General features: G+C 38.4%; 1 protein-coding gene across 6 annotated transcripts in view; it reads right to left on the bottom strand.

The window, feature by feature from the left end:
• Positions 1-277: 277 nt before the first annotated feature.
• NPAS3 (neuronal PAS domain protein 3) overlaps positions 278-24,805 on the bottom strand; it is an 821,267-nt gene continuing 796,739 nt past the window's right edge. For all 6 annotated transcript variants that reach the window (XM_054028282.1, XM_054028283.1, XM_054028280.1 and 3 more), the window contains 3 exons: positions 10,577-10,724; positions 7,198-7,313; positions 278-4,526 (listed from right to left, as the gene is read on the bottom strand). In XM_054028282.1, coding sequence (XP_053884257.1) covers positions 3,217-4,526; positions 7,198-7,313; positions 10,577-10,724 — 1,574 coding nt within the window. In that variant the 3' untranslated portion in view covers positions 278-3,216. The remainder of the gene's footprint in view (positions 4,527-7,197; positions 7,314-10,576; positions 10,725-24,805) is intronic.

Genomic DNA, 24,805 nt, shown 5'->3' with positions numbered 1-24,805 from the left:
GATAATGTGCATAACAATGCTCAGTATGACAATGAATTGGGGTAGCTGAGAATTTAGGATGGTGGCAAATTGGTGTAGTATTTGGATTAGCATTTTTAACCTGCATCTCGACAGCTTCTTTTCTTCAGTTCACAAGCGATAATAAAATCTAGCCGTGCCCTCTTTTTTTTTTTTCCTTTTTTTTTAAACAAAACAATTAAAAAGGTACCTGCTCAAACAAATACTACCAGCATTCATTAGTCAGGATGGTTATATGTAAAAGAAATGATGCCAGATAGTAACAAATCCAAGAGAAGTTTATTATGAAAATGGCACCTGCGGGATGAAAAAAATTAAGTTACATAAAGACAACCATGTATGACATGTATGAGAATCTACAAAAGTATAAAAAGAACCCTGTTGTAAATGAAGTATGTACATTTCTGATTTGCAGCATTATCAATGATCAATGAAAAAATGTTTCAAATAAGCCAGGCACTCAAGAAGTTAGATTCGGTTAGCTTAACACAAAATAAATGTACCATAGCTGTCACTTTTTAACATTTTAATTTTTTTTTGTATTGTAGAGTTGGTAACACTGCTAAGATTTATACGAACAGAATCCCTTTCCCCATTATTCAGCTACTTGGCACCAGTCTCCTCATAAAAGATTTCATATATTTGTACAAGAAATAGTTAAAAACACAGACACAGTCTTCACAGGTAATGAAGTTTTTTTTCATTTTGTAATTTTAAACACTATGGATTTAGACAGCAGCTGTGATTATCTGTTAGTTTAAATCACCAGAAATCATTCTGACACAACACAGAAACATTTATAAAAATAAAATAAAACAACAACAGCTGTCTAGCTGTTCTTTGTAGCCGATAGGTGCACTCCTTTGATTGTTCAATAGCTAGAGTAGAGCTTCCAAAATTAAACTTTAAATTTCCCAATCAGCTTTCTTGGCTTCTTAGACCTACTTAAATCCTTCAAATATAACCTTTAAAAGCTCATTATTAAAATTTGTGGCATCCAATTCCTTTTCACTATTATTCCACTGTGGGTTTGGACCTACTCCTCAGATTCAAAGCAGGAATTGACTCAACACAGTGAGTGATCAAAAATTCAAAGGACAGCTGAGTGAATATATTAGCATTGTACACATAAGCAAATATATATGACAATCCTAAACTCAGTTTCCCTTTTTAACAATGTTGGTTGACCTTTCAAAGAATTTTCTATCTCACTGGTAATTGCTCTATATATTACTCCATCAGCACGCCTGGGAGAAAACCAAAGAAATGCACCCTCTGCTTACAGGTAGAGCACAAGGGACTCTGGGAATGTTAACAACTGAGGCTATATGGCATCAATTTGTTTAATATATCTGAGCATTACTCTTCAGTGCATTGTGTGGCACACTGGAAGAGTAAGTCATACCCAGAATTCCTCTGTGGGAAAAATGGCTCCAATAACCTTGAGCTAGTTAAGAGTCTTTTATCTCTGAGAGTGAAAAAGAGAGAAAAAGGGAGAGAGGGAGGAAGAGAGAATGTAGGGAGGGGGGAGAGAGAGACAGAGAGAGAGAGAGAGGTTTGAGAATACACAACAGCAAAGCAACAGCAGAAATTAAAAGGTATACAGACAGTGGAAGCAGCATAAGGTGACATTACAGAGGAAGGCCACCACACAAAAACCACTAACCCCCAAGAATCACTGGTTCACTAGGACTGCAGGAATGGGACTTTACCACTCCGGACTAGAGATAAAGCACAGAGAAGACAAAGGACAAAACAACTACATTAGCTTAGTATATACTGCATATAGTAACACACATTGAAACTGCAATGGGACTGACAGCCAAGGACACTTACACATTGTACACATTACAGTTCTCACATCTGTTATTAGATGCCTTAACAAACAGCTGCCAAAGATGGAGTGGAAGAAGAATTTATACTTGACAGTCATTTGGAGTGTTTGACACTACACTGTGATTTCTGGCAACAAAGACAAAATAGGAGATTTCTTTTTTTTTTACTTAATGTGCAGTTTTCAGTTGTAGTTATCTATTTCAAGCTTATTAACCCATTCTTTAGTTTTAAAACATATTGGTTTCAATGCTAGAAATAAGAAAAAAACAAAAACAAATCAAACAACAACAAAAAAAGTCAACCTTCTCTCTATAACTTTAAATGAAAAAATAAAAACATGTTAAATATTTTCCTTCTTTTTATTCCGAAGTGTTATTTGAAGTTGTAAAATTAGCCTCAGTTAGACTGAGAAAAAAACAGAGAGAAAAAATATCCATCTAAAAAACTGCTCCTCAAGTCAATTTAATTGAGTTTTTTTAAAGCACTTTCTCAAAAAGGCTTCCTGACCCATTTAAATTTAATGTGAGGCTATGTTTGTTAGTTTGGAGGTAAAAATTTTTAAGTCCTGCAGCAAATGTTAATGAGGGCTTTTGTCTTAACTAACCAAGGAGACTGCAGCACCCAACTATAGACCAGTACGGAACACATTCCTTTCAAAAACCCCAGCCCACAAGCTGCATATTGTATGAAGACATTACAGATTAATAAATGATAGCACCATGGTTTTAGAAATTAAGTTAAAGTTTCAGTAATTAACATTTAGTCCGACTTTTTAACATTCTAGTCACAGGCCAGAAATTAACTTTTTAAGAACCCAAATTATTTTATGTGCAAGTAAGAAAATCTTAACCATAAAAAGAGAATTAAACTCTGCATAAAATTCTAAAATACTATCCCCTATTTTTAAAGGAATTAGGAACAAAAACCCCTTTTCATTTGACTTAGTCAAACAGGGCACATTGTTTATGCTTGTCTCTTTTAATCTTGATCATATCAAGATCATTATGAAGTAAAACCAATGGTTGTCACTTTAAAATCTCTTTACCACAACACTGAGAATTCTATGGCAGAGGCATACACATATTAAAGGCATCTTAATAAAGATGCAAAGGAAAAAACACACATCTTAGAAGAAGACAAAATGGCAGGCAACTGGTACTTCAACTCTCTGAAGGCAAAAATAAAAAAATATCTTTACATTAAAGAATAAGTCAAGTTAAAGAGAAAGGGAATGAAAGGGGAACCATCATATCGAGAGAATAAGCTGACCTGCTCAAATTCAAAGTGCTAGAATTAAAGGTCTAAATTAAAACATAGTCTATGCCTCAGAGTATAACACTGAACACAGTATGTGGTCATATTTCAATCCTCTTTCCGTTCCAGAGTCTGTGTAGTGTGAATGCCATTGCTGTACACAGGAAATGGAAGAGTGGAAAAAAGTCCTTCGGCAGTTGTGAACACGTTCCCTGCAGGCATTTGGGTCAGACTGGCCCCGCTCACAGCACTTCCAAATGGTCCCGACATATTGAGTCGGTGAACGTGGTGGTAGAGCATTTCCATCGGCGTTTTAGGATCCAGCCCAAAGCTGGGGCTGTTAACGTCAACAAAGTTAACAGCGTGGGTATTAGGGAGGAGGTTGCCCTGCATGGCTAAAGTAACTTCAGCTGGAGCATACCGAATAGTGCCAGTGGTGTAGACCCTCTGAGCAGCAGTGCTGGTGGCAGCAAGGGTTCCAGTTACCCTGTGAACCAAAGGAAGCACCACATTGCCTGCTTGCAACCTCTGAAGGGCTTCCAGATCCCCAGTGTACAACAAAGAGTTGGAAGTGCTGGGACCTCCTGGATGTTTGTCCCGTGGAGATGCTGAAAGCGGGGGTGACAAAGGGTCAGAGGATACAGGAGCCAAGGCCGAGCTGGATGAGGTGCTGAACTGAGTTTTGCGGCTGGCAGTATTTTCAGACCCTGGTGGGGTGAGAACGGAGTCTGGAATGGAGACATGTAAACTACTGCTGGCTTGTGGGGAGGGGAAGTGCTCTGAGCTTGGGGGCTTGGTCATACTGTAGGGCGATTCATTCCTTGAGATTTCCCTGTTAGGTGGGTAATTCCAAATACTGCTATCATTATCAAAATTGATAGGTTCTGAGATCTCTGTTTTAATTTTGAGCACTGAGGCACTGTTTGGTGACGAGAGCAGCTGGGGCTGGTCCACCAAAGCTGAGTCAAGTCCATTTGGGCTTGAAGTGCTTGATAGCCTTCTGCGGGTCATGCTGCCTCCTTTCTGCTTTTTCCTCCTCTTCTTCCTCTTTTGATGTTTGCTGGAAGACTGGGCATTTACTTCCCCTCCACTATCTGAGTCCTTGGCGCTGTCTGACGTCAACGATTCACAGTTCTGCAACCGCAAGTCCGATTCACTCTCCACATAGCGCTCCACCTTGATCTGCATAGAACCAAGAGTACCAAAACTGTCCTCAGGGGCCTTTTGATTCTCAAAGTCAGAATTTTCAAAGCTGTCATCACTGTCCCTGCTGTCCTGGTTGCTGGAGCTGTTCCCATCATCATTACAGTTCATTTCGTTATCTGACTGATTCCCAGACTTCTTCCTATCAGATTCGGGGTCTTCGCTGTTTTCTGATTGGTTTCCTTTGTCATCTGACTTTGAGTTCTCATTGTCCTCTGGAAGGAAAGAAAAGTGAAAAACACCATTAGCAACAGGAACATCAGATTAGAACTCCACTTGTCTACCTAAAATGAGATGTTATTGCCTGTAAAGTTTCTGGTAAAAGCATTCCTCTGAGGCTCAACTGAGGTGGGTTTTTCTGAGCTCTACATCCTCTGTTCTAGCAGCATCAAGCTTGAAGGGATTTGATTATCATTAATCCCCTGGATTCAGGACTGTCAGTGGCAATGGGCAAAAGTCTGGTGGTTTTGTCACTGGACTGCAGTTTCTGTAACAAGTGTGAGGGCACCTGTTTCTAATGGGATCCTTTGGTACATTCTCTTTAATGAGGACAATTCTGATAACTGACTGCAACTGGATTCCAGTTGTGTTCACTGAAGGGAGATGAACGATTCAGCTCTGGTGATGCACTCTCGAGATTTCTGTTAGCATACATGTTCTTATAATGGGAGTAGGAGTGATGCAGTAGCATGATGAAGTGATAACCCACGCCCCTGATTCTCCTCTCACTTACTCGTGTTCTACACTGGCGTCATGTGGATTTCAATGGAGTTACTCTTGAGTTACTCCAGTGTGAGTGGAGAATCAGGTCCTCTGTTTATAAATCCGAATGAATACATCAGTTAAAACAATGTAGTTACATTGCCCTGCTGTGTGCCAATATTCCCTTGGAAGGTAAAAAAATAAAGCAGAAAAAAATAACTCCAGTGCAACAAATGGAGCTGCATCAATTTCCATCAGCTCAGGACCTGGTCCTGTCCTCCTCCTATTTCTTTTAACTTTATTTTATATTTACCTCATTTTTAACTGAATAAGACAAACACTCGAGTCCATTGGACTCAGGCAGCCAAGATCAGCTTTCAGAAAACGGACTGTTATCACACACTGTTTGAAAGGGTCATGAATGGCTTGAGGAGAACCCAGTCTGTGCAGAACAGTCAGAATTCTTTTCTTTGGAAATAAAAGACGTTTTTGTTTTCCCTCATCAGAGCCAAGAATTACCATTGTAAATTCTTTGCTCTAAGCAGGGGAAAAAAGGGCCAGTTTTTCTGTAAAGATTGGGTTCTCCCGGAGCCATGGCAATTCCAAACAGTTTGCCAGAAGCGGCTGAACAGCTGGGCTTGATGGGGATGTTAGCTGTTCAAAGCTTCAGGCTCTGTACATTTAATTCATTTAGAGTGTTTTTTTTTTAAATTAATAAGATACTAAAACTTTCTGTTATGAAAAAACAGCTTTTATTTCTACTTAAAGCCAAATCTCTTACCAAAAAAAAATTTAAAAAGAAAAGTTTTTTTCCTTTTAAACTACTGTTCCCATCTGGTAGAGTGACTTCAAAACCAAATGGCACCAAGTTTGTCTGCAGATTTAAAAACGTTTGGACTGAACTTACTGGTTTCAGCCAAGAAGGTCTTATGAACCTAGGCCTTTCTGTATTTTTGTTTAAGTCACATTAAGTGAACACAAAAGAACCCAAAACTGTTAAAAGTTTTGTCCTGGTTTCTAAGATGCATGCATCTATGCATCACTGAAGACTGCTCTCTTACTCTGTGCCAACCTCAGCAGTCATGAACATACATACACTTCTCAACTATAGAAACTCTGAGTGCACATGGTAAATGCACACTTTTCTCCACAGCTGTAGGGATAAAAAGCATTCTGAATGGCCGATGAGATCTCAAATCACATGGACATAAAGCTTGTATGTTTGCCTAACATCTGACTCTAACTGTCAAACAGAACTGTCAAAAGAGAAAGGAGGAATAAGTGCAAAAGATGAGAGAACAAATGGCTGCTTAGTTAAAAAATAAAACATATAGGTCGTGATTCTCTTCTCACTTATACCTGATTTACAACAGTGTGTAACCAATGACTTCAGTGTATTTGTTCCTGATTTATACAGACATGAGAGAAGAATCAGGCCTACAGAATCATTTCTTGGACTAAATACAATCCCTTACAAAGAAACAAGCCAATCTGTACACCTACATATGTAATTACGTGTAAATCTACTGGGGAATAAATTAACAGGCTGAACACATTGCCATTCTTTAGGATTTTTTATTTATAGAATTAATTGAACCATACTCTCTAGTATTAAAACAAACAAAAAATCCCCAAAGAAAAGTAAAACTTACAAGCAGGTGCTTTGAACCTGTTCAGTTCTAATACAATGTAATGCTTTTAATTTAAGAAAACACACAAATTTTGCAATCTTTACTGCCCCCTAGTGAAACAACTCAAGAAGCCTATTTATACAGCAAAGGGGGTGATAAACTTTGACGGTGTACATTTATGTTAGAAACACCTGACTACGCTTGACAGATAAGAACTGGAATCATATTCAGTGGTTACAATCTAAGGCCTTTGCACAAGGCATAATGCTTGCTCACAAACTCAGCTGGGGATTCAAATATTTAGATAAGTGTAATTCAACCAGGCACGCATGCACTAAGTAAATAGCAGATCATTCTGGGTCACTAAAAGATTTTGATATCTTTTAAAAACAGGATTTTGAGGTTTTAAGGTATTTTTTCTAAAGCTGAACCATCCATGAAAAATGTAAGATTTAGTGATAATCTGGAAATACAATCACTGACTTGGCTCTGAAGATACAAAAATATAAAATAAAAAAGTAAAGTAGTAGGAAAGCAGGATTGTTTATATTACCTGAGTTGTCCTTTGAGTCTGATTCAGAATCAGAGGTCTCTGAGGATTCTGAGGTTTTCTCTGGCAGATGAGGAAGTTGTGCAATATCCATCGGCGTATCCTTGTACTCTGGGTTACTAAAGAACAGAGAGCAAACAAACACAAATGGATGATTTGCCGTTTGATAGTTTTCCCTCTTTCCTTTATCAAATCTCAGGAGCAAAGAATGTAAATAGAGAGAAGAGAAGAGCAAACATGAAAACATACATGTTTTTCCTCAGTTCATCACAGCAGAATTTTTTGAAAGCTTCTTTTAATACTAAAATGGTAGTAAAATGCCTGATGTCCGCAAAATATCTGAGTTATACTCATAGCTAATTAGGTAGCCCTGACTGATATCTAAAAGCAAGTCTGGCTTGTGTAATCAATACCACAGTCTAATATCTAGAATTCTTTCCCATTACAATGATAATAGGGATGGGGGGAGAGAGAGAGAGAGAGAGAGAGAGTTGATATCCTTTAAAACTTGTTTCTACACTACCTATGATGCTCACCACATTTATTCAGGTGACATTACACTATGCAATCCTTGTCATAGCTTTTGAATAGTTGTTTTCCTAACGGCTATATTCTCCAGACCTTATGCTAGTAAATCTCACTTTGAAATTGCTGAGAATATTGCTCAATTAAGGACCAGAGAACCTGGTCACTGCTCAGATAGCTCTAAAGCTATTAGGGAAAAAAATTAACAACCTAAATATATGACAGATGCACACGTGCATGTTAGGATGCATATGTTAAGGATACAGAACTGTCAACACACCTATTATAATCATATCTTCATCTGCTCATGTGGTGTTCACCTGTGGCTTGTTAGCAAAGAACATGATTGCAATGTGGAAAAAGCCCCACTATCAGAGAGAGTCTTACAAAAAATATTTTTGTTCTGTTTTGTGCCTTTTTAAAATGGATTCCTTTTAAAATTAAAGGCAAGACCAGAAGAAGACACCTAGATAGACAAATATAGCACAGATTGTTTAAGAAAATATTCATTAGTGGATTTTTGAGTGATCATTCCTGTGTGATTCATATTCAGCCCAGTGGGTTACCAGATCTCCAATTCTGTACAGACAGAAGCAAGGGGAGGATCCTGGGCTACTAAATGTGTCCAGAGCATTACAATTACAGAATACCTATATTAAATCTATTCTAGTGCACGGTGAAAATTCAATATTGAAACATTCACAGGTGTTCTCCATTCTTACCTAGGATTGTCACCTTTGCAGATTTGTCCTGTGGGACAAAAAAGTGACATTATGCTGTTGCATCACAATGTGATGATGTTACTGTACATGGCCATGCCACAATGCAGCAGTGCACCACAAAACTTTCCTCCCTTCAAGCAAAAGAAATGGTGTGTGTGTGGGGGTGGGGTGACTGCATCTTGTATAGGAATAAATAGTTGCTTAAACAAAAACAACTATTTTCTTGAACAAGAACATCAGCAATATCTAGCAACAGAATTAGTCTATTCGGAGCACAAATCGGACAGGCATCTGAACATACTTTCTCATGCATGAAAATATATATAAACCAGTGTTCTTGCTATTGCTAATATCAGAACTCTTTATGCCTTGCTCTGTCAATAAAATACTATTCATTGCTTGGATCTTGTTTGGGTCCCATTACTGGGAGTAATCTTTATTTAAAAATACACAAATTGTATGAAGGAGTTACCTTTCTCTAACAGAACACTGATAGGAATGAGGGAGAAAAATCAAGTTCTATGAGGAATCTTTAAGTAATAGTCAATTAGGCCCTCATCTTAATTAGTTTCTGACCGATACTCTGTTAGTAGACAGCAAATTTTTGTGGAACAGTTGTGGACCAGATTTATTTAGCGTCTGGATACCAGCAAATGCGAAAAAAGCATTGGTTTATAATCCTAGTAAGATATTTATCGAGATTAGAAAACCAATACGCTATCTGGCATAGTTTGAAGCTCTGTTTAGGAGAAGCTTAGGGTCAGAAGGGCAAGCACGTGCTGCTGGTCAAGACTCGGGTGCTTTGACAGAGTTTTAGGAGCAACTAGTGCTGCACTATGCTTCACTCTTGCAAGCTTGGCTATTTCCTCACTTTCATAGCTATCAATCATCCATCACGTTTTAAAGAAAAAAGTAAAGGAACGGTGCCAGATTATGAGAGATCCATGCTCACTCAGTCACACAAGGGCAGAAACGTGCCCCAAATCCCCCCGCCCTTACCCCCTCACTCCACTGCCATGCAAAGCTTCCACAATGTCAGAGGCCTGCGCTCCCTTAGGAACTGATTGCTCCTGGCTCCCAGCCTAGGGAATCAAGACTACTCGACTATCCGAGACTGTGGGTTCAGGCAGGCACAATCTCTACAATGATCCTTGGCTATGGCATAAAAGTCACAATCTAGCCCTTAGACATCACTTTGAACTTTCCCTACATCACTCCTGGAACAAAGGGAACATAATAAGCCACGGCAAGTAACTTACTTACAAGTAGAGCTGACCGGAGAATGACAATTCTGTTTTGCTACAACTTCTGAGGTTTCCAAATTTATTTTCATTAGAATGAAAAAAATAACCCCAAACTCCTTCCAAATGTTTTTGCAAAATGGAACCGTGTCAAAACTGTTTTAGAATGAAAAAGGTCAAGTTTTCGATTAGGGGTTTCTCTCTCTGTGACCAGAGAGTCCATCTTGGACCTTAGAAACCATTCAGTTGAAAATGTACTCAAAATCAATGAGTACAACTGAAATGTTTTGGCTTCGACAACATAGTATATTTTGACAATAAAAAAGTTGTGTCAAAAATGTTTCAACCAGTTCTACTTAACAGGCTTCTTCTGCATTTATTAATTTTTTTCCATCTTTCAAGGTGAGTACTGCCTTGATGCCTGTCATCGCAAGAAGGCATATTGGAATGAAGATCACCTTTCCAAGAGACATGTCTGTAATGTCCCAGGAAGATCGCCTGACCAGGATTTTGCAATAACCAAAGAAATCACTGCTTAAAAATCCATCACAGGTTTTATAACAAGCCCAGGGCATGGTGGGCCAGGTCTTTGGGAGTTTCAGCAAGTGCTGGGTAGAATTCCAGGCAATGGTGGCCTGCAAATAAAACTGATGGAGGGTTACTGTAGTATGAACATAGCGTAATAATTCAAGAAGTTCCCAGTAACCTGAGACATGACACACGTCTTAATAACTTCCACCAGAAGGAGCTAGTTCTGAGCATGAACAGATGAGAAAGCTCATCTCATATTAACTTTCTGTAGTTGCCATTGTGTGTTTTTTACTCTATATCTTTCAATGTGAGTCAAGTAACAGAGACAGAAATTCAAATAAAGGAAGTGACTGAAACTTATACCTAAGAAGGTAATTGACCCAGATGATATTCTTCTCATTTGCGTTCTTGGCATTGATAGCTATGGTAGCACTGGACTGTATCCAGATGTACCCTCCATTCTTCTGCATCCAGCGGTAATATTTAGTTACACACTGACCCTTATTCAGCACTGGGAAGAAAACAAAAAGGACAATAAATATTGTGTGTTAGTATCTGAGTAAAATAATGTTCATCTCTACAATCTCCAATGTACAGAAACGGAACACACTTGGCCCCTTTTGTATGTTCAATGCCAAATGCCAGTAAGATGACAAATAAGTTCAACTATTTACTAGTGCATTAGTGGAGAAACATGGGTTACTATCTTTTGGAATAAGTCTTTAATCAGTTTTTGGCAGCTCCAGTGTCAGAGGAAGAGCAAAAAGGACTACAAATCTCTCTGGCCCACAAAATACCTAATGCTGCCTGGATATTTTCAGTGCATTTGACAACAAATTGTAAAAATATGTAATTTATTCATTGCTCCCAGGTAGAACTCTTTGAGAGTCTGGATATTTGAAAGGTTTGGGAAGATACTCTACCCTGTTCTTTGATCATTTCTCCTTATTGCAGGAGATATCAACTACTGAACTTATATATCTGTTTCTTTTGATCTTGTCAAACAGAATTTACAGTTCTCAGATGAACCAAATCTCCATTGGTCAGCAGGGGGAAGGTCTTGGGAGACTTTGCTTAATACTGGAGCAAAATAAATCTACCAACAGATTGCGAAAGAAACTGTGGCCTAAGGGAGGTGTGGAATTGACTTTTGGTTAGAGTGAAGCAGAGTGACAGCTCTCTGCAGGACCTGAAATATAACCAGGAATGGAGAAGAAGTAAAAACAATCAGTAATATGAAACCGAGATATCAGATGCCCACAGAAAGAGAGCTTAAAAATACAGAAGTTTAAAATAATTCTCTAACCACAATGTTACCAAGTTAAAATGGCTTTGATTTGTATCTGATTATTTCTGTACTAAAAAGAAGACTGAGAGGCTTATCTTTCATGGAAATAAAATACTTTACACTGGCATTATTTTAAAGAATGCCTAGAATATATACATCTGGATATTATTACTCCAGTGCATACTCTGCTTGTCTGTATTTTCAGTTAATCCCAGGAAGCTTTGCACACTAGAGGGCAGTGTGCATTCATACACACCTTCTGCTTTTGGCATGTCCTTGTCTCCGTCTGCTAAAATGAAAAACCTCTAACTGCTGTAATAAATTTGGCTAAATTAGCTGCTAAATGGTTATCTCAAGTAATATGTATTTGCATTAATCATTTTGCTCTAAACCAGAACAAGCCAGAGTCCTAAAGATGTAGTAAATTCATATTGTCCATTTAATTACGGCTAATAAGTGCTTCATATACAATAGTTTCATGAAGTACATTTTGATTTTTTGGAGGGGAGGCGGAAGAAAAAAGTCACTTTGGAAAACGCTGTTGAAGTTCCTACTATAGAGTCACAAATGACACTTCTCCGCTTTCAAGTTAACCAAATGTATATTCCCCAAATTATCTATATGTCTCTATCTGTATTTAAACCCATATAATTATACATCTAAAGAGAAAAATACACACACACATACTTGCACATCTTACTTCAACTCAAAAAACGTTAAAGTATTAAATTTTTAAAAAGTTAAAATAGGGGTATGTCTGACATTCCTCTGTAATATCAGCAAATATTTGCAATTTGAGTTATGACATTTTGTAAACAAGCTAAAGTTGCCTACACTTCTGCATTTATTTCCAATAGGAGGCTCCTTCAGGTTTCCCACATTTTGTTTTTGTATTCAAGTGTAAGTTTCAAGCTTTCTGCTATGGTGATTCATAGGATACAAAACTGCATGGTGAAGCAGAAAGCAGGTAAAATACTAACTACTTACTATACAGCTTTTCTGTCAAACCATTGTTGCATGCAACTTGAGACAGCAATTTTATGCAAATTATCCCAGCTTTGTAATTGTTATTAGTTATGTTCTGAGGTGAGAACTCAGGGAGGAAATGGGAAAAAAAACATCGCTTAAAGTTTTACTTTGTTAAAATTTTCCATTTCACTAAAATAGTAAATTCCAAGGTATCCTTGTCAATGGCTGCTGATGAAATTCATATCCCTGGAAGGCTGGAAAATTAAGACCATACAGGTGTATGGAGGATAGAGTGAAATCTATCTAAACTTGTAAATAATAATGAATTGATTACCTTCCACTTCTATAGCAGCTTCCATGTGAAGACCTCAACATGCTTTAAAAATATTAAAGAATTAAGTCTCACAAATACCCTCACAGCTTGGCTTTTATAGATTGGAAACCGAGGCAGTAGGAGGTTCAGTGATTTGCCCAAGATTGTATAGGAATTCTGTGGCAGAGCCAGATCTCTCAGCCCTTTCTGCCCCGTTCCTGAACCACAACACCTTTCTTTTGCTGGGTACTGGTTGTTTGTACCACTCAGAAAGTCTGAATCATGAGCAGAATGGGGCTTATTTGCCTCTTCATTTCAAAACTATGGACAAAAAGGGCAAAATTAAAGCCTTACAAAAACCACACCTTGATATGAAGAGGTGTTTGCCTTTCCAAAACTTTCAGCATACAGAAGAGAACTCAGTGCACTGCAGTCACATGCAAACCTTTCTGACTTTTCCAGAGCTCAGGCACCAGCACTGCTGTGCTGAGAGGAGACTGCTATGAATATGAAAAGTATTTGGGACACTGTCATGAAAATGAGCCTTCCAAGTTGCCCACCTAGTTTGAGAATTCCTACTGTATCCCCAGCACCTTCTCCACTCCAAGATTTGGCCAGGCCCGGCACGTAACCATAAACACCTGCTTCTTTTTCATCTGCAAATGTTTCAGATGAGAGATTTGTAGACATTAAGAGCATATACTGAAAGAAAGACCAGGATGCAAGGTAAAGATCCTTTCTCTATAGAGTGTCACTGGAAAACCAGCAGGATTTAAACTGCCACAGAGTGCTAGATTTTGGGTCGTACAGGTTCTTTCAAGTTCATTAGATTCCCCCATACCCAATTTGAACAATATTTCTGTAGCCTGTAAATAAGAGCCATGCATTTGATGAGACAGAAAGCAGAAAGCATTGAAACGTCTACTGGTCTATGTTATTTTGCAGCTGTTGTTTTCCCTAGGTTTAGATTTAGAAACCAGATGATGATGTTGAGGAAATGTGTAACACATTTTAAATTAGAACACCAGTTTTGGAAGTAAAAATGAAAAACTGATTTAACTAATTAGTAACTGAATCATTACTGATCTAAGTCCTTTTTTTTTTTGCCTTTTCAGAAACAGAGGGAATTAATTACCAAATTAATGAATTTGAGAATAAGTAAAAATAAATAAATAAAATTTCACCCAAACCTAAACTGTGGCCGGAAAGTTATATGTAGTTAAAAGCAAAAAAGTTATGGGCTACATGTTTAAGCTTAACATAAACATTTGACAAAGTAACCTTATTTGGTCCAAGTGGTGGGTCCAATTCTACAGTCTTTATCTAGACAAAGGCCTCATTGAGGACTAGGACTAAGCCCTGTATTTCTGTACATTGACAAAGTCTAAATAGTTTTAAATATGGATTTTCTATTTACTAGTTTAAAATGTGCATGTAGTGCCCGATCCTGCAAACACTGAAGCATGTGTGTAATTTTACTGATGCAAAAATCTAAAGGACTGGTCACTTGAGTCAATGAGACAGCTCACACGAGTAAAGTTACATGTGCTTAATTTTTTGCAGGATTGGGTCCAGATGATGTATTGTCTTGTTGGAAGAGCTCAACAAATGACCCTTCTCTTAAAGGCTGCTTCTTCTTTGCCTGTATACACATAACTCTCTTTGATATTAACGGGAGTTACACAAATGTGGGAGAGAGAGGAAAAAAACCTTTTGGGGATAACATAAATTGTAGAGAAATTATGGTAAATCTTGGATCATCCTTTTAGCATTAGATTTTGGCTTAATAATTGGCATAAAGAATTTTACAATAGGGAAATCATCAGTGTCAATGTGGACAGTGGAATGGAAATCCCCCCCCCCCCGCCCCCCAAAGTGTGTGTGTGGGGCAAATAATAAAAGTTTAATTAAAAGAAAATTAAAAAGAGCTAATGTTTTATGACCTTTATATCAGATATACATTTCTGTTCCTTAAAATGGTGGATGCTAAATTTTACTGAAATTTGTTTAAATGCTATCTAGTTATTTGGACTGAGCTCAGTAGTTAGCATGGACGTAATATACAGTATGTTTCACAAAGAATTTTTAAAAATCTGACCCTAATTTCTCTAAGTACAAATATATTGATATGTACACAGCTCCCAACAGAGGGATTTCAGTTTTGCTTGGAGTTTTGCACACAGCAATGTACTTGTAGTGAAATGGGGGCGGGGTGGGGGGAACAGGGGGAATAAGTTAGTATTCTTTGCAGGAACATAATTTTGTTATCAAATCAAAATAAATCAGTACAAGGTTGTCTTCAGAAATGTGGTTCAAAAAAACAAAAACAAAAACTTGGTTTTTTTCCCTATAAGGATGTTCTGAGAAATCAAAGCCAAAGCTTTTAAATAGTGAGTGAATTGTATTTTAAAAGAAGGAAGTAGTCTAATGCAGTTTGAAGAGGAGATGAAGAAATCATATATCAAAAGTAGCCTTTTATGGAATCTTCTTACAAAGGGACATTTTACTAGTGTGCTTATGCATTTAAAAATGACAGTAAATTGTGTATTCAGGTAAGTATGGAGTAAATAGGAAATGATGAGATCATCATACAGTTAACACTGCGTATTCATACAGCCTCACAAAGAGGCTTATTATAATCGGGGAAAATATCGAGGCTAAATCTGCAGTGGTCGTCACCCTCCTCCTTGGGACACTTTAATCAATAACTGTGTAGTACTGATGCTGAAGTCCTTCTGCTTTAAACTCATAAAAATATTTTTAATGTATTGCAGGGGAAGAAAACTGTACTTAACACCACAGTTGGATGCTTAGCTGTAGCCACCAGTTCTCTTTCTACATTCACAAAACTGGCAGACGAAACATGAAAAGGAATACTGACTCTTTAATCTCCACTTCTCCACCTAAGGCCCAAGGCAAGCTGACAGGGTAACTTCATTCTGGAAACAGAGTTTTTTTTTAAAAAAAAGTCTGGATTACTTTTTCTTCTGCTTTTGAAAACTGTGGGCTATAGGGGAATGAACCTGGCATAGACTTAAAACAAGAACAAGTTTCTTTATCTGAAAAGTTACAGTCCTTGATGCTTACAGGAAGGTCATTTTCAAAACCCACAGGGAAAATAGCATCACAGCCAGAAAGTGTGCATTAAGTGCCTTATTTGCTTGAAACAGAGACAGTTTTTCATTTATAACTGCTCATAGGATCAACTGAGTCTTTGATGCTGTAGAGACTTTTCTATAGATTTTGCAATTAGTTAGTTAGATGTTTTAAATAGTAGGCATCCACAAATTGGTTTTTAGCAATAAAAAAAAAGCACTGAGCAATATTTAGCAAAGTTAAATGATGTTTGATACTTAAACTGAGTTATGGGCTAGAGGATGGAAGACCTGTATATGCTCTATGATCAACCACATATATCTACGTAATTCTCCCCAAACAATTTGATTTACTATCTAATACCCAGGGGTGGGGTGGGGGTGGGGGAAGTGTGCAAGGAATGCTTACAGATGCATTCTCTGCACGCCAGGCTAAAGGATAATGCAGCCTACATAGGGAAGAATTCTGCCTCTCTTGTGTTTGATCCCGCTGGGGTCATGAGGTCCCCCTGGGGTCATGTGGCTCTACACACCCAACACTAAATGGCACAATTTGGCCCTCAGCAATTTGTAATCTCACAAGAGATTCCCCCTTCCCCAAAATAAGTTTACAGTGGATTAAGAAAACAGCAGTTCAGTAAGGCTTTTTAAAAAATGCATTACCCTTCTTCCTCACGGCATGACAAGAGAATGCAGCGAAGGGCTAGAAATGTCTCTTTTCTGTGTTGTACAGCACCTAGCATAATGGGGCCCTAATCTTGATTGAGGCTTTCAGTTGCTATCACAATATAAATATTTGCTAAGAGAAATAACAGCTGGTACAGTAGGAACTCTCTAAAGCTACGGGCATAATTTCCAAAGGCAGAGGGAACTGACAGTTTGTGTTTTGAAAAGAAAATTCTGGCTTGATAATACCCAAATTCCCATCCAACTGCTTGGTTCATCTGTAATAAATCTTTTAAACCTATACAAATTTCATTCTAAAAATGTTAAGATGTGGCCATCAATCTGTTATTTGCTGCCACACTAAGGGATACTGTCTTTTCTTGATTCATGGGGAAGTTACACATCTAAATCCCTGTGAAACTAGATGAAAGTAAGGATAAGCAACTCTGTACAGATAAAATAAAAGCTAAACCAAACCTTTTCTCAAAGCTTGAACCAAAACTTTTAGGAAGGTTGAAAATATTTATTTATCTTTTTTAAAACAGTTTTTCACTTTTTGGCTGCTCTTTGTTTTCTGGTTATGGGAGGAGCTAAAGTTAGAGACTGGCCAGATCCAAACTTTGGAGAAATTTGATCCTGATTAGTTTCCAAACTTTGTGGCTCAGGTCCATTTCTAGCCAAAATATTGTGAGAACAGTCTCTCACTCTATGTATCTAGCCAAACAACTAACTTGAAATACTGGAAATTCCACACAAAGGTTTGGGTACTTATCCTAACTGATTCAAACCCTGAACCTCTGAGAACCATCCCTACAGATTTAGAGATTTTGATCTCATTTAAATCCAGAGTATCTCAATTGAGTTAATGGAGACATTTTGGTTTACACCAGTTTAAATGAGATCAGAATTTAGCTTTCAGTTCATGGTACCAGTTCAAAAATGTAGAAAAACGGCAAAACTTTTCTCGTTATAAATTAAGATATAGATATGCAACCACCCACTGAGACTTACAATATGTGTATCAGAATTCTATCCTATTGCTTCAGGTTTTAGGAGAAATAAATGTTGTAGTGCCCGAAGACATTAATTTACTGCCTAGCATCCAGAGCCATTTATTTAATTTAATTTATTTATTTACTTTTGACATTATCTCCTTTTAAGTGCTTCACTTAGATGAGAATGTTTCTTGGACACTATTTGATTGCAGGAAAATTCATTCTGTTTGCTTGTATGCCTCTGAACATGGCTTAGTCTCTCTTCATGTGATCTTGTCTGCTCGGATGAACTATTGTTGAAGAGCAAATTTGCTGGATAACACCTTAAACTAAAACATTTATGATGAAGTCGGAGTCAAGCAGAGATGTTTTATAAACTGAGAAGGAATAATGAATGGAAATGAATGTACAGACCTACATTCTTCTAAATGATGAATGTGGTTGTTAACAAACTGGATTGAATAGTGAATACTCAATTATTTAGGTTTCTGTAAACTTTTCTCGTTTCTCATGATTGTCAGGCTTGCCTGGATTTTTAAAACTTTAATCTTGCCATAAAGTGGCTCCCCATTTCCTATTGCTGAAACTGTCCTTTAGAAACCCAAACTTGCTCTGCGCACCACTTCAGACGTAGCTTCCATTAACGGTAATGAAACGTATGCACCCAAACTCAGAGGAAAATATACAGTATTGTATTGTAAAGTCCCAGATCTAAATTCTGTTCTCAGCTACCACCATGCAACTTGAGTAGAGAAATTAGGTCTTGGTTGCTAAAGCAGCTTAAGTTCCCTCCCCCTGCCCACTAATATTAATGTCTGCCATACAACATTGCTTGCAAAAATAAAGATTTGCGAACTTAACCCTCTATGACAAATATGTGTATAAAATGTACACAGCTATATCAGATACTGATGGCAGGGCAGATGGAAGCTTCACAAAAGCTAGTTCACTGATGAATGTAAGACAGCAGACTAGCAGACGTTTAAATATATATATTTTTCAACCACACTGATTGAAGGTAAGACGGTTTAAGGGAAAGTATGGGTCTTTCACATCTGGGACCAGAGTCCATGTTCAGGTTGAGGTAGTGAGTGACATGAATTTAGTTATTTCAGCTCAGTCCCCAGAGGAAAAGAGTCCAGATCATACCACTCTACACTTACTGTAGTATGTGGTACATTTACTATGGCTGTTCTTTTGTTTATCCCAAATGAACGCAATCCCCCCCTTTAACCAACACACCGCATCATGCCACATTTTGCAGAAAATCTCCGTTAGATTTTTTTTGAAAGTTTATTGTTTTTTTTTTTTTTTTGATTAAATTACTTGTGCCTCTAAAAAGAAGTTTCCTTATTATTAGGGCCCTACCAATTTCACGGTCATAGGTATTTTAAAAATAATACATTTTATGATTTCAGATATTTACATCTGAAATTTCACAGTGATGTAACTGTGGGGGTTGGGTGGGGATCACAAAGTTATTGTGTGTGTGTGTGGGGGGGGGTCACCGAATTGCCACCCTTACATCTGTGCTGCCTTCAGAGCTGGGTGGCCGGAGAGCAGCGGCTGCTGGCTCAGAGCCCCGCTCTTAAGGCAGCACAGTTGCCAGCAGCAGCGCAGAAGTACGGATGGCATGATGTGGTATTGCCACCCTTACTTCTGTGCTGCTGCCTTCAGAGCTGGGCCCTCGGTCAGCAGCTGCCATTCTCCAGCCGGCCAGCTCTGAAGGCAGCACAGAAGTAAGGATAGCAATACCGCAACCCCCCCTACAATAACCTTGTAACCATCCCACGACTCCTTTTTGGGTTGGGACCCCCAGTTTGAGAAACGCTGATGTCCCCTGTGAACTGTGTATAATATAGGGTAGATTTCAACAGAGGAGACCAGATTTCACAGTCTCTGACACATTTTTCATGGCTGTGAATTTGGTAGGATCCTACTTATTACCATGAGTCTATTGCTGCAGCTCTCAGGGAATGAAAAAGCAGCACTAATTTTAAAAATCTCTAAAAAGTAAATAAAATAGCTTGTCAATACGTCAGGATGCTATTATCTTAAGGACCAATATCTTGCAACCTTCTAGGGTTAAGAACAAATGCTTTGTATATTTGGAAGGGAGATTCTCAGTTTCCCAATGAGTTACAGACCTGGTTGCCTGGTTTGTAAGTTATTAGACCTTAAAAATGATATTGGTCCAGAACTGGCCAAATTACTCATGAGAGACAAAGCCACAACTGATTTGTACCAGTGTTCCCAAACAAGTGCCAACAAGACCTATTTGCCACACCATCATGAATTTGTTATAGGCTACATCATATTTTACAGAACTACTTTAGAGAGTTTATATTTTTATTGTTACTATTTTTATATCGTTTCACCTGTAAAGCCAGTCTCCCTTAATACCACGGGTTCAACTATCCAGCCTAGGAAAGAAGAACACTTATCACTAATAGATGGACTAAAACTCCTTTTCTAACTGTTTTGGTCACAAGATAATGAATATTAAACCTGTCACTAGCCAGGACTGAACATTGTCCATTCTGTATCTCACACCAGTGTAATTTGGGAGGAAAATTCAGCAATTAGGGAAAAACAGAAAACAGTTTTGTGGCAAGGACTCCCAGACCCCCAAAATCTTTTTAAAATGCCATCTGATTGAAGTGGCTCAGAGGTCTGGAATGTTAGGAAACAGTCACAGTAGAAATGGTTTTGTGGCCAGAGTGCAGGTGAAGTTGTAAGAGATGCACAATAAATGCTGTCATTCACATGGCTGTGCAATTTAATGTGGTTCTGCAGTTTATCACAAGCATACACCTCTCCAATAACCAGTTTTGCAGAAACACTCCAAAATATAAAATCACCTTTGGTCTGGAAAATTTCAGCTAAAAGAAAAATTTTTTTTAAGATGATTAAGAGCAACTGAAAAAGCAGTGAGGTTCTGAATAGAAGTCAGAATTCAACCTTCATTAGAGGGTTCATTACAGAAACTGCTGTAATAAATAGCAGAAACATAGTCAATATTGCATGCACGTTTTTAATGTAAAATGGGGCAAAAGCTTGGGTGTAAATTTCACTTGTCTAATGGGCAGGGATATGACCATATTGCAGTGATGTCACAGGAGAACTCTACTCTTCTTTCAAGTCCAAATGCCCTGCAGAGATGGTGTTGCAGGCAGAATTCAAACAATGCCTCCCCAAGGTTTTGATAATGCAGTTGGCCAATCTACCAGACTTTCTTCCCCTTGTCTTCTTTTGCAGTTTTCATTTTTATGAGAAATTACTGAATACAGCTAAATATACTGTATTCCCTTTGTTTCAGTGGCTAATGACAAATGCATGGAGGACATCTTGTGTTGCCTAGGCTGGCAGGGCATTTACATTGATTGATGCTCTGCTGTGAAAAAAAATGAGCTATGAAGGAATTACAATGGAGAGTCTACAAACTGAAATGGGGATGTACTAATTAGCGCTGCATTAAACAGTTGGATTTGATTTGGAGATGAAATAGCATTAGGAGTGAATTTACAGGGTTATTGATGCAAACTATATTTTAGGCATCATGCGACATAACTGTATATCACTTTGCTGAAAAAGACAAAAAATTACTATCAAGAAACAGCAGGTTCAGGTTCAGCAATCTAATGGCTTAAAGACACTAGAGGTTTAGCCTTGTAGAGTCCTCTGTTTTATTTACCATTTAAAAGAGCTGATGCTGCTGGTAAGCTTAAAAAAAAGAAATATTTTGTCCCACAGCACCCAATGAGCCTGCGAAACTCATTGCCACAAGATATCATTAAAGGCAAGTGTTTATCAGCATTCAAAAGATAATTGGATATTTACCTTTATACCACCAAGAATTTTGGAAGAGATATAAATCCTCATGTTTCGTGACTTAAGCCAACTACTAACTCATGGAGGCTAGGAAAAAAATATTCTTCTCCATGGGCAACTTATCCCATAGCTGCCTACTGCAGAGTTTCTTGCACCTCTCTCTGAAGCAGATGGCACCGGCCAGTGTGAGAAACAGGATACTGGACTAGATGGACCAATGCTCTGATCTCATATGGCAGTCTCAATTAAACCTGTGCCTGAGACAAAAATAACAGCTCCTGGATCTCAGAGCTAGTGCACTCAGCAGTAGCTACTGCTATGACATGTAGTAGCATGTGCTAAGAACATGTAGTAGCATGTGCTTCCTTTGCCTTGCACCAGCTCACTTGTGCAAATGAGGGGCTCCCACAGCTCAGTGTTTTTAGCTATGCCAACTGCACCAGACTCCTGTCTCTTCTGCTTGTGTAACCTCCTTAGGCTACAGAAGCAGAAGACATAGGAGTCTGGTGCAGGGATTGCTTGGCTCTGCAGCCTATCATTTTACTTGTGCCCCTACAGGGCTAGGAAGAATGGTCTTGTGCTTAAGGCTAAGGAACCAGGAGATCTGGAATCCACTCCTGTCTCTGCCACAGACTTCCTGTGCGATCTTGGGCAAATCACTTAGGGTGGGATTCACAAAAGCACTTAGGTGCCTAAGTCTGGGTTTTGCTGCTGAAGTCCCAGTTTTAGGCTCCACTGGGATCCACAAAACTCCTGCTGAACACTGTCGGTGCCTAAACTCACTTGGTGCCTAAATTTTCAGGGTAAAAGCTATCTGGGTGTGTAAGTTGCTGCCTCGGCATGTGCATCGCTGTCTCGCTGTTGGCATCTGGACACCTCTCTCCTGCTTAAGTCCCAGAATGATCCACAAAGCAGGGAAGACAGAGGTTTGACCCTGGGGCCCAAACCAATAGGCATGTACTCAGAGGTTGCCTACAGATCAAGTCACATCTGAAACCTAGTCAGATGAGGAGCAGCAGGAGGTGGTGCCTACCTTATCACTTTTAGCCCAGTGGTTAGTGCACTCAACTGGGATGTGGGAAACCCAGATTCCATTCCTCTGCTAGGAGGAGAAAGGATTTGAACAGGAGTCTCCCACCTCCCAGGAGAGTGCTCTAACTACTGAGTTACAGGATAGTCTGTATCTCTGTCTCTCCTGTTGAAGCTGTTTTGCGGTGCATAAAAAAGTAAAGAGTAATTTGAGCAATAGAACTTGCCCCGGGGTCTCCCACCACCCAGGTAGGTCCCTAACCACCAGCTATAGAGTCATTCTCATTCTTTCTCTCTGTGGCCCAATGGAATAGCTCTGTGCTTCAGTTACTTATCTGTAAAATGGGCAAAATATTTTGCTACAAGGGTGTTGCCAGAATAAATTCATTAATGTCTGCATGGTGCTCAGATATTGTGATGATGGCTTCCATACCTAGACAGACAGAATCTAGACACTAACTTTAAATAATTACAGAAATATGTGATTTGAGCTATGTAATGATACCAGCTTAGAAGTAATTACGAGGGAGTAAGATTGCAAAACAAAAACTGTTTTTGTGTTAAAACCAGACATAGCTTTAATTTTTTTTCAATACAAAACAGATCTGTTTTCGTTATATGCTCTCTTTTACCAGTCACTTAATTTGATCTCCATTTCCCCTTATCTCTCATTCCTTCTGACTGCTACGTCACCACCATTTCCAGCCAAAAGGGCATGCTTGAGTCACTTCCTTAAGTAGATGACCATATCAGCCTATGGTTTGGAAAAGCAGGTTACTGTGCAAACAGTTAGGCAGTGCACCATCTTTGCAATGCCTATAAACCAAAATGTACTACACTGCCGTCAGACTGTCAAGGCTGGCTTGGTTTAAGGATTAGCTAAACATCAGACATTCTATCACACTAATTTAGAATCAATCTTGCTTCTTAGTGATGATAATAAACTTGTACAAAAAGGAGATTCATTTGTATATTTTAGCATTTTACTTCAGTCACAGAATGCAAAAACCTAACATTGGAATCAGTTTGATTTTTTTCTTTTTGTGATTGAAGATATTAAGCACTACAAGAGCATTGAAATTTCGATCTGATTAGGATCAAAATTTCTCAGGATCAAAACACTTCTTTTTTTCCCCCTACAGTTTTACTAATTGTGTGCTACTTGACATTGTGGAGTTATTCCACAGCATGATGGCAAACTATGTGAAGTGTATTTTACTGTTAGGAATTATCAACTCATTCTATTTGTTTTTCATGTGTTTGAGGTTATTAAGAGAACCAAAAATTATAACTGATGTGCGTGAGTTAAAAGGGTTAGTTCAATTGCAGCTGGTAGGCTAAATCACTAAGCAATATTTTGTATGCCAATAGGAATTTCTTATTGAAGAAGCACAAAGAAATCATGAATATATAACTGATTTTAAAGCAGATTGAGGGACAAGATTCTTTGAAAAACAGAGGAGTGGTGAACAAGGTAAATGTGGAGTGGTTTATTTTCAGAAAACCTGGATTATTCCAACTACTAGAAACCAGATAAAAGTAGATCAGAGAGAATGCTACCAAACGTATTCATCAGAGACCTTTGCTTTATGGGAAATGAACTGCCCTTGCTCACTGTTTCTGAGGAATTGTATTTCTTATAAATCAAATCATAAAGAAATAGGATGACGTTTTGCCAAGCAAAAGCTGAGGATGACAAGTATCTTTTTTGTCAGTGTCAGGTTTCTGAATTTAGACCTCAATTAGGATTCCAAAATGAAAAAGCACTTATTATATACCAATATATACAATGCTTGTGACAGTGTTCTTACAAGCAATATATTCATTTTCAAATTCCAGTACATTGTCCTACATTTGTCCAAGAGTATATTCATGGCTTCCTCCAGAGGTCTTGACTTTTCTATATCCTGTCTGGTTTCCCAGCCAGAAAGTACTTGATGTAACTGTTCAGTGAACATCATTAATTTTTTCAATTAATTGGGGACATATGCCTCAGCAGTATGTGACATCCATTCATTCTTAACAACAAACAGACTTCTTGAATCAGAACGGGGCAGTAGCAAGCATCAGTGCAATAAGAGTGGCAAGTGAAGAAAATCACATGGTAAAGTGCTACGCACTAGAGAGCAGTGGGTGTCAAATTATCTTTGTCCCACTTTGTTCTCATTGTTTCAAAGAATACTGTATACTGGGGACAGTATAAAACCAGACTCAAGAGTAATTGTATTCATTTGGGCCCTCAGCTCTAAGGCCACAGAGGGTCTCCAGGCATTGGAGCAGGTGTAATTCCACTGAGCAGGGGCCCAGGAGTCGGGTAGCGGGGGAATGTGCAGGAACTGAATTGAGCTCCCTTCACATGACATGCCTCTGTCGGTGCTCCCTGCAGGCACAGGTGTTGTCAGAGGA

The sequence above is a fragment of the Malaclemys terrapin genome, chromosome 4, assembly GCF_027887155.1.
Source record: "Malaclemys terrapin pileata isolate rMalTer1 chromosome 4, rMalTer1.hap1, whole genome shotgun sequence".
In the NCBI taxonomy this organism is placed as follows: Eukaryota; Metazoa; Chordata; order Testudines; family Emydidae; genus Malaclemys; species Malaclemys terrapin.
The sequence above is the reverse complement of the archived record's forward strand: the minus strand, read 5'-3'. Positions and strand labels throughout refer to the sequence as shown.